The sequence below is a fragment of the Oratosquilla oratoria genome, chromosome 3, assembly GCF_046742065.1.
Source record: "Oratosquilla oratoria isolate Oo_2021 chromosome 3, ASM4674206v1, whole genome shotgun sequence".
NCBI classification, from domain to species: domain Eukaryota; kingdom Metazoa; phylum Arthropoda; class Malacostraca; order Stomatopoda; family Squillidae; genus Oratosquilla; species Oratosquilla oratoria.
In genome coordinates, this window is record NC_134779.1 from 35,206,881 (window position 1) to 35,217,418 (window position 10,538).

The 10,538-nt window shown below is 41.6% G+C and overlaps 2 protein-coding genes across 2 annotated transcripts in view; both read right to left on the minus strand.

Moving 5' to 3' along the window:
• Positions 1-8,719, minus strand: part of LOC143017645 (uncharacterized) — a 206,511-nt gene extending 197,792 nt beyond the window's left edge. Inside the window, exon 1 of the mRNA XM_076172435.1 lies at positions 8,539-8,719. Coding sequence (XP_076028550.1) covers positions 8,539-8,719 — 181 coding nt within the window. The remainder of the gene's footprint in view (positions 1-8,538) is intronic.
• LOC143021484 (neuronal calcium sensor 2) overlaps positions 1-10,538 on the minus strand; it is a 618,726-nt gene that overhangs the window by 314,456 nt on the left and 293,732 nt on the right. The gene's annotated exons all lie outside the window — the stretch shown is intronic.

A 10,538-nucleotide genomic window follows, 5' to 3' on the forward strand; every position in this document is an offset into this window, starting at 1 on the left:
ATCATATTAACCTTGTGAAAACTGTAACTTGGATCAAAACTTCTGCTCGTGACTACGTTTATCCTAACAAATATACCAACTATTTTTCTATAGTTCTCTATAATAGAAATCATCCCTAAGATTCAGAAATCCCTCTTTTATTCGGAACAAAACTACCCATCAATTATAAGAGTGGCTCCGTGGGAGAGTGATCCAAGCGCCAAGGGCCGCCAAACCCTGATTTCGTGTTCAACCAACCAACCTGGGCTTCCTGGGAGTTGGATTAGTCTCTCTCTGAGTTTCATGGTCGAGGGAGACGACTCCAACTCCCACCACGATGTGCGAGAAGCCCAGATCGGCTGATTGTACACGGGTCTGGCGGACCGTGGCGCTTGGATCATTCTCCCATGGAGCTACTCGTATATGAAAATATTAACATTTCGTCAGCGATAACCAGCGAGTCTATTCTTGGGGGACAATGTAGCACTGAAGAGGTGGTGATTGAGGTTTAAGGAGGACAGTAACAGAACTAAAGGACAGAAGACATTAGAAATAATCATCATTCTTTTGTTGATAGGAGAATAAGTAAAGATATAAAAATAAATAAATAATAAATCCGTGATTCTGGTGCGTAGGGGTCAATAAGTTCCCCCCTCAAAAAGAGAGAAAAAAATTACACACACACACACACATATATATATATATATATATATATATATATATATATATATATATATATATATATATATATATATATTGGAGGCGCAGATCTTTTCGTTCCGAATGTTGAATAGTTCCTGATCCAAAACATTTCGAATAATGATTTGCTGCACGAAATAACTATCAGAACCACTTAAGAACATATTTTGTGTTCATATGAACATACAAGAACACCATTGGGACAAATGAAATACTCCTTTGGTCAGGGGATCCGCCCCTCATCTGAATCAAATTCTCTTATTGGCTGCCGTAAGGAGTGACGTCATGTCGACGAGTGTCATCATTGGTCAAGTTCGCTGCAAGGGGCGGTGCTTATGAGGCAAGGGCCGGCTTTATATGCCAACTTGGGCAGCCAAAGCAACATCACGTCTCTTTTTCCTTTTTTAAATATTCGAAAAAAGTTGCAAACTCACGTCTTCCATGGTGCCTGAAGAAGCCATCAAGATTCTTCCTGGTGAAAAAAAAAAAAAAAAAAAAAAAATTATATATATATATATATATATGTATATATATATATATATATATATATATATATCGTTACCCATAAGGTCCGCTTTCAGAGGCAGCTTACCCGAAGACATTGAAGAATAATCAAGAAACTATTCTTGTTCAACTTTGTTATCAATTATCACAAAAAGAAATAATAACGTAAATCCAATGAAGATAATATATTCTTGCGCGTATGCGAGTTCTTATTCTCTTTCGCCTACTTGGTCATACTTAAGTAAGTTAAGACATACTTAAGTTTTATTTCGGTCAGATATTTTTTTCTTCTTCTTCGAAATAAAACCCTCACAATATGTCCAGAAGCCACTTTCCCGTCTCATAAGTCAGACTGCTAACCCTTCCCACACATGAAGGAAGGGACCTCGAGCTAGTGAAGGGAAAGAGAGATTACTTTGGCCAGTCCCTTCAGGCTGAAGGGAAGGGCGCCTGATGTTTGAAGGAACTCGTCGAACTAGTGAAGAAGAAAAAAAAAAAAAACTCAACCACTTCCTTCAGGCTGAAGGGAAGGGCGCCTGAAGTTTGAAGGGTGTTGTCAAGCAGGTGATGGGAAAAAGACTCCCTCAATCACTCCCTTCAGGCTGAAGGGAGGAGCACCTGAAGCGAGTCGTCGAACTAATAAAGGAAAAAAAATAAAGACTCCCTTAATCAGTCCCTTCAGCCTGAAGGGAAGTACGCATGAAGTTGAAGGGAGTCGTCAAGCAGGTGAAGTGGAAAAAGACTCTTTCAATCAGTCCCTTCAGGCTGAAGGAAAGAGCACCTGAAGTTGAAAGGAGTCTTCAAGTAAGTGAAGGGACCAAGTCAACCTCGACCACTCCCTTCAGGCTGAAGGAAGTGTGGCTTCAGAGAAAGAGGAGAAGGGGTCGCCAACACAGTGAAAAGAAGACCATAGGCCATTCAACGATTCCCTTCATGGGGTCTTCAGCGGGGCACACCGATCGTCTTCGGCCATCGGCTGTGGCCACTGTGATGACCTACATAACGCAGCCGGAGCTGCACAGGGGCCCCAAAGGTACCAGACACAGAAGAGCATCTGTCTCTCCCCCACGATCCTGCAGACCTAATCCAATGGACAAAGCATTTATGCAAATCGAATGCTAATGGTTATCGATAGAGTCGTGCCTGTGCTCATATGCATGAGGGAAAGGAAGAGGACGGGGGAGGGACACGAGCAGGAGGAAGTGGAGGAGGAGGAAGAAGATGAGGAGGAAGATATGATGATGATGATAATGTTGATGAGAAGGAGGAGGAGGAAGTGGAGGAGGAACAGTAGGAGGAGGAAGATGAGGAGGAGGAAGTGGAAGAGGAAGAAGATGAGGAGGAGGAAGATATGATGATGATAATGTTGATGAGAAGGAAGGAGAGGGACAGGAGGAAGAGCAGGAAGTGGGGGAAGAAGAGGAAGAGGAAGCTATGATGATGTTGACGAAAAGCAGGAAGAGGAGGAGGAGGGGAGGAAGAAGAGGAGGAAGAGGAGGAGGTGGAGGATGTCGATGACAATGATGAAGATTATGATGGTAATGAGGAGGAGAAATGGAACGGAAAAGAACAGCAACAACAGGAGGAGGAGAAGGAAGGGAGAGAAGAGGAGAATGATGAAGAAGAGAAGAGGAGGAAAGGGAGGAGAAGGAGGAGGAGGAGGAGGAGGAGGAGGAGGAGGAGGAGGAGGAGGAGGAGGAGGAGAACTGAGGGTGTGGGAATGGGAGGACAATGACAACAATATCAAACACAATTACAAGGTCGAGTCCAGTCGTGTTTCGCAACAACCCCCCACCACCACCGCACCCCCGACTCGAAACATAATTTCAAAATCTCACTCGACGACGACGACGACGACGACGACGACGACGACGACGGGCAATAACGGTTCCTGTTGCCTTAAAGAAGAACAGATCAAAGACTCGCACAGCGGTAGCTACCTCCAGCGGCAACCACCACCCAGGTGCCCACATCACAAGCTCCCTATACCTTATGTTCTTCTGTTGCTCAACACCCTCTAACTAGACCACCAGTAGGATTTCTAGTTAAACCAAACCTCACTAACCACTAGCTGGTGGTTCGTGGTTCTATTAGTGAACACCTAGACAACCCCCCCCTCACCATCACCCCCACCCCCGCCGGCCATAGGACCCCTCCAGGGTAATAACCACAGGTGTTTGGCACCATCACAAGCTACACCGTAGTTCCTTGTGTGTATAAGGGTAGGTAGCAATGGGTCATAAAATGAGAATATATAGAGAGAACAAGTAAACATCACTATATAAAGACTGTAACCCGTAATGGAATGAGAGAGAGAGAGAGAGAGAGAGAGAGAGAGAGAGAGAGAGAGAGAGAGGGGAGAGAGAGAGAGGCGAGAGATAGTGGGAGAGAAGGGGGAAGGGAGAGAAAGGGGGGAAGGGAGAGAAAGGGGGGAAGGGAGAGAAAGGGGGGGAAGGGAGAGAAAGGGGGGAAGGGAGAGAAAGGGGGAAGGGAGAGAAAGGGGAGGGAAAGGGGGAGGGAGAGAAGGAAAGAGAGAAAGAGAGAAAGGGGGAGAGAGGGAAAGAGAGGGGGAGGGAGGGAAAGAGGAAAAGATATGGAAAAAGGAAGAGAGATACAAACATACACATATACATACAAACACACACACACATATACATGGACAGTTGGACACTCCTTACCCAGAGAATGGGCCATATATGTATGAGCTCTGAGCTCTCTTGCAAGAGGGTAATAAGTGTTGATCACGCGCTCAACACGTGATCCAAGCCCTTGGTGAATCTCTCTCTCTCTCTCTCCCTCTCTCTCTCTCTCACACACACACAGACACGGCAGCTTTACCTGTGCGTTTGTGCAGCTTAGCTTTCTGTGGCGACTATTTCATGAGTGGATCAATATCAGTTGCACTGACTATCACGTTTAAGAGACACAGTCATGAAGTAGACAATGAAACCAATTTGACACAGTGATGAAGAGGACAATGAAACCAAGTTGACACAGTCATAAAGACAATGAAACCAAGTTGACACAGTCACGAAGAAGACAATGAAACCAAGTTGACATAGTCACGAAGAAGATAATGAAACCAAGTTGACATAGTCATGAACAAGAATAATAAAAAATTAATAGAATAAAATAAAATATATAATAAATAAAAAGAAAATTGATACACAAATTATGCATGAAGACATACAAGTAACCTTGAAAAAGAAAAGTCATTGAGGTACAAATTGTTCTCTCAATTGGGAAATAAGAATTCAGAATTGTTTAATATTCGAAATGAAAGTACCGAAATCAACTCTGAATATTCACAACTAAATTACAAAAATTTAGAACAGCTCTGATATCAAAATGACTTTCAAGTATCCAAATAAATTTACAAAAAAAAAAAAAAAAAAAAAAGGACTGGTTATTAGAAACAGTGCGTTATCACTGGGATGGGATTAAACTGTACTACGCTAAATAAAATTTCGTATTTAATACCTATAAACTTTATTATGGCAAAAATCAGACGACTTTATTCAATTGCAGAGAGCCTCTTCCATCATGATGCTTGAGTCAACCCCTCTCATACAAACACACACACACACACACACACACACACACACACACACACACACACACACAATGTGGTACTCAAAATGGCACCGTCTCTAAAACAGTCCCATGGCGGTGGACTTCATACACAATTCCCCCATGACACCAAGATCCCCCCATCCCCAATCAAAGGAAGACCTTACCTCCCCCCAACCACCCAACAAAGAAAACCCTCCCCCCAAACCTCCAATTTCCTCCCCCAGCTGACAAAGTTAACTGTGCAATCAGGACAAACAATCTAAAGAGGCACTCGCCACAGAGGTCAACCCAAACTTCCTCGCGCCCCCAAGTTGTTGCGAGATATTTTTAAAACTCTCCTTTGTCTCTCGGCGCCAATATTTGTACTTCTGAGGTCGGCCAGGCGCGTCAAGTGCCCGTAGCGACAGTGCCACCCCCCGAGCGGCGGGTCGAACCCTGCCACCGGCGACGTTGAGCCAAGGGCATGGTTCATTAAATTCCACGGTACGAAGTCTTCTGTAAGGGGCACCGTACTAGCCTCCCGAGAGGGGGGGGGGGGAGTTTGTGACATTAGATTATATCATTATCAAACAAGGGCACCGCATGAGCCTCTGGGGTAAATTAATGTAACTAGGAGCAAATGGCTTTAGCTGTTGAACATATTATTTTCTATGTTATATATTTTTTCTGTTAGTTGCTTTACTGAGAATTTTATTTCTAAAGTGCCAATATATATGACCTACTCTCTCACAATTTTCGAGAGAAAAAATATATACATGCGTTAGTGTATGTGTAAATAGATACATAAATAAGATACAATAAAGATAAATAAAATACATAGAAAAAGAAAAAAGAAAAAGAAAATACAAAATGAATAAATAAATAAATAAAAATGAAAATACATAACAAAAGAAGAGAGGGAGAGGAGGAGTTTCAAGACATTTCCCACCCCCTTAACTTAACCTCGAAGTTAACTACTTTTAACTCTCTTCTTCCCTTAATTTCCTTCCACGGAACTTTCATCTTTGTACTTCGCTTTATGTGAAGCCTCTTTGTGCAGCTATTTGAAAAAAAAAGAGAGAGAGAGAGAGAGAGAGAGAGAGAGAGAGAGAGAGAGAGAGAGAGAGAGAGAGAGAGAGAGAGAGAGAGAGGGGGGGGGGAGGGCACTCGAAAAACGAGAGGCGGGTGGGGACACAATTCTATTCGACGTATATACCAATTTCACAACACCTACTGCCCAGCGCCTACTCAATGACCACTGATGACGTTCTTCCATGGATCTTTCTCCTTATGGGACCAATCCTCTGACAAGTGATCCTGGACACGCTGACGAGGCCGGACGTCTCGGGCCAAAGATAAGCGTAGTGCCACGGGGACCATTCTTCTCCATCAGGACATTAACATACATAAATACGTCATAATCCATACGACTGACAAAAAAAAAAAAAAAAAAAAAAAAAAAAAAAAAAATTATATATATATATATATATATATATATATATATATATATATATATATATACATATATATACATATATATATACACACACGCACACACTGGGAGGTCCAAAAGTAGTTGGACATTATGTGGAATAGGTCTGTCCTTTAGTATTATTGTACTCAATAAAATTTAATTGTCAATGTAATTATTGTATTAGTAAATGTGAATGCATATGTAATCTCAAAATAAATTTTATCATTTACTGTCCACCTACTTTTGGACCACCCTGTATGTGTGTATATATATATGTGTGTGTGTGTATGTGATTTTGATGACACCGTTTACACAAGATTCCATCGTAGTGTTCTATAAACATTCTCTGAAGAAGCCTTTTTGAACGAGAGTGATTAGGGTTCCATGTTTTTCCCTCGTGTTTATATTCTCCATCAAAATAATTTGTGTAATATATATATATATATATATATATATATATATATATATTATATATTATATATATATATATATATATATATATATATATATATTATGTGTGTGTGTGAGAGAGATTCTCCATGGTCTTGGATCGCGTGCTGGACTCGTGATCGACAGCTATTTCCCTCTTGGAAGAGAGCTCAGAGCTCACATATGACCGATGTATTGGTAATGCTGTGACCTTAAACGCGCACACACACCCAACTCCCCGCCCACGAGGGTCGGAGTAACGGACTCGCCGCGCAGCGATACTTTAATTATTTCATCCCTGTGCGGAATTCGTACGCGGACCGCCGTAGTGGCGGCCGGGAGCTCTAACCACTGCGCCAGCGAGTTGTGTGTGTGTGTGTGTGTGTGTGTGTGTGTGTGTGTGTGTGTGTGTGTGTGTGTGTGTGTGTGTACAAAATCCTCCATCTTGGCTCTCATAAACATCACGAAATGCGGCGAAGAGCGATAGCCCCCCTAATCACGCCCACCTTGGCTCTATCCAGCCTGAGTTAGAAGGGGGCAACGGTCGGTAAGGGTCGTTAGCGGGATTCTTAACGTTGGCTCCTGAGCTTTAGGGTAATGCAGGACAGTAAAACAGAAATAAACCTGTCCAGAAGAGGTTTACAACCATGTGCACGCGCGCACGCACAGACCCATATGCTTTATATAATATATATATATATATATGTGTGTGTGTGTGTGTGTATGTATCGGATAATTTTCATGACAGTCGCATGCAGGACTCGAACCTACTGCTCAGCCATCAGTAAGACACTGTACGGTTATCTTACTGATGGCTGAACAGTAGGTTGGAATCCTGCATGCGACTGTCATAAAATTATCCGATACATACATACGTACATATATATATATATATATATATATATATATATACTGTCTCTTGTTGTATTGCTTCTGACCCGGGGCGATGGGCGAGATACAGGTATGACCCGTCATCCAGGAGGAGCCAAGAAAAGACGGAGGGAGGGGTGGTGGATGGGAGTGGAGTATATGAGGATGAAATGGGTGGGAGTGGATTTATGCCTTTTGATTGTGGCTACCTCCCTGGTAAGGGGGAAAGAGCCCTTGGTATATGTATGTACGTATGCATTTATGTATGTATGTATTTTCACTTTAAATATGAAGAGGAAAGAAAACGATGTGGCAGGAATTATAATATTTTTGTGAAAGTTGTTCGAAATATATTATTAGCACTTGTGAAGAAACTTAAACCAACAGAACTCTCAACCAACCTAACCTCACGTAACTTAGCAAATACTAAGCTTTCATTGTTTAACCTAACCTAACCTAACCTAGCCCGATTCAGTTAGTAACCACGAAATTAATTTTCCTAAGTAGTGTACCTCTAAAGCAAAATTAAAAAAAAAAAAAAAAAAAAAAAAATGAGGAGGGAGATAGAGAAAAAGGACAGAAATAAGAAGACAGTGAAGAAAAAGGAAAGAGAAAAAGACAATGAGAAAGAAAGGTACAAGAAGAGGAGGAAGAAGAGAAACGAAGACAAAGGGGAAAAAACAAAGACAAAAGCGAGTAAGACGATGAAAAGGAGAAGTGGAGGAAAAGGAAGAGGAAGAGAAAAAACCGAACAGAAAATGGGACACAAATGAGGAAAAGAGGAATACAAAGAAGACCAAGACGAATATAAAGAAGAGAATACGACGAAGTACACGCAGAAGAGGAGGAAGAAAGAGAAAAGGAAAAAAAAAAAAACAAGACAAAAGAAGGAAGACAGAGAAGAGTACGACAAAGACAAAAGAAGAAGACAACAACAAGAGGATAAGACAAACGTAGACTTGATTGTCTTTTGATTACAAGTAATTTGTGACAAATGAAGAAAAAGGAAACAAAAATTAACAAAAACTCACGATCCAGCAAATTGTCACTCCCAGTCTCCTCGTGGTTTCTTACCTGAAACAAATAAAAAAAAACAAATAAAAGTACAAATAAACGAACAAATATATAACAAACAAAAATTCTGCCCTCACAAAGATGGACTGTGTTCAGTCTACATGATCCACTGAGGACCGGACCGAAATGCACTGCCATGCATTATGGGGTATTTTACAATATCACATAAGAATGAAGGAGACAGCAAGAGACCATAGGGCCTACACAAGGCAGTTCCCTGATCCCTTAGATTACTGTATACACGAGATGTGATTCTAGATTACGTCTAGCAGGTAGACTTCTAGGTGTCGACTAGTATACATGTGTTTGCAGTAAATGTGTACTTAGAAATTATTTGTTGTACGCGTATATAAAACGTGATTACATATCACACATGTCGTATGGTGTGTGTGTGTGTGTGTGTGTGTGTAAAATGATAAAATATGTACTGGTAATAGGTATAATTTGGTATATTTACTTTATACAAAGAAAACAAGCTTCTACACTAATAATTCCTGTCCAAATACCGCAAAAACTTTGAAGAAGAAAAAAAAACTATATATATATATATATATATATATATATATAAAATAATGATAATAATAAAGTTCGATTTCTTTCGGGGACACGTCTCTCTCCGACATCCGCCTGTCGCTGGTCCCGATGAAATACGAAATCCCTCAGGCGACTTCATTAAATCAAATGAAAACGGGCTTAAAGTTCAGAGTTAACCTCGATTAACCTGTAATCATTCTTCCATGTTTGATTTAGGATGTCGCCAGGCGATTTTATTCAATGTAACTCACACCCTGACCCCACTGTTCACAGAATAAAATTGTGTCTATCTTTGATACTTTTAATATGGTGAAGCCCTTGAAATATTCTATTCTAGCCAAGAAACAGACTATCTATTTATTTATTCTTTATTTTTATTTTTTTTACATGAACTCCGGCCTGAACTGGGTCTCGGTCGCTGAAGATAACTTTCAATCAGGGGTTCGCTCCTGAAATTAATATTTTTTTCCTCAGTGCGAACAAAGCCTATCAAGTGCGTCACCGCGTTTAAAAGGTAAAAAAAATCCATAATTTACTTTCTCGAAGGCTCAATTTTCATAAAATCCAGACATAGTGTGCTACAAATCTCAGTTAGGCCTAGACACTGCTTCCACTGCTATCAACCTTTCCAAAAGCTTATGGGAGGGAAATTGTGCTTCTATCCAGCATGCCGCCAGGCGATTCTGTTCAGTCATGAGAGAGAGAGAGAGAGAGAGAGAGAGAGAGAGAAATGGAGAGGGAGATAGAAAAAGAGAGGGAGATAGAGAGAGCGAGGGAGGGAGAGAGAGGGAGAGATAGATAGAGAGAAAGAGAGGGAGAAAGAGACAGAGAGGGAGAGATAGAGAGAAAGAGAGGGAGAAAGAGAGAGACAGAGGGAGAGATAGAAATAGAGAGATAGAGAGATAGAGAGAGAGAGAGAGGGAGAGAGAGAAAGAGAGACAGAGGGAGGGTGAGAGAAACAGACAGAAAGAGGGAGAGAGGAAGAGATAGAAAGAGGGAGAGAGAGAGAGAGAGAGAGAGAGAGAGAGAGACAGAGAGGAAGAGATAAAAAGAGAGATGGGGAGAGATAGAAAGAGGGAGAGACAGAGAGAGAGAGAGAGATAAAGAGAGACAGAGCGCCCTTGCGAAGCAAATAGGTTGATGAAGAGTCGCCTTCGGCCGCTTTGGCCAGCGATGCCCGAGACTTCCTTCTCCCATAATTCGAAATCAAAGAGTTAAGAGTTCGACCATAGAGTGGTGTGGAGCTCCGAAGTGGCCAAAACATCTTCCTTCTGAGGACATCCATCTCGGCCCAAGCTCGCTGGACCGAGCTAATGGGGAGTCCCTAATGGCTGGGCGTGCAAACTTTCATTTAAAAGAAGCGTTTGACATAGTTTTGAGTGTTTTGCACCGTCGTTGTTGCGTACTCACAATGTATACACGC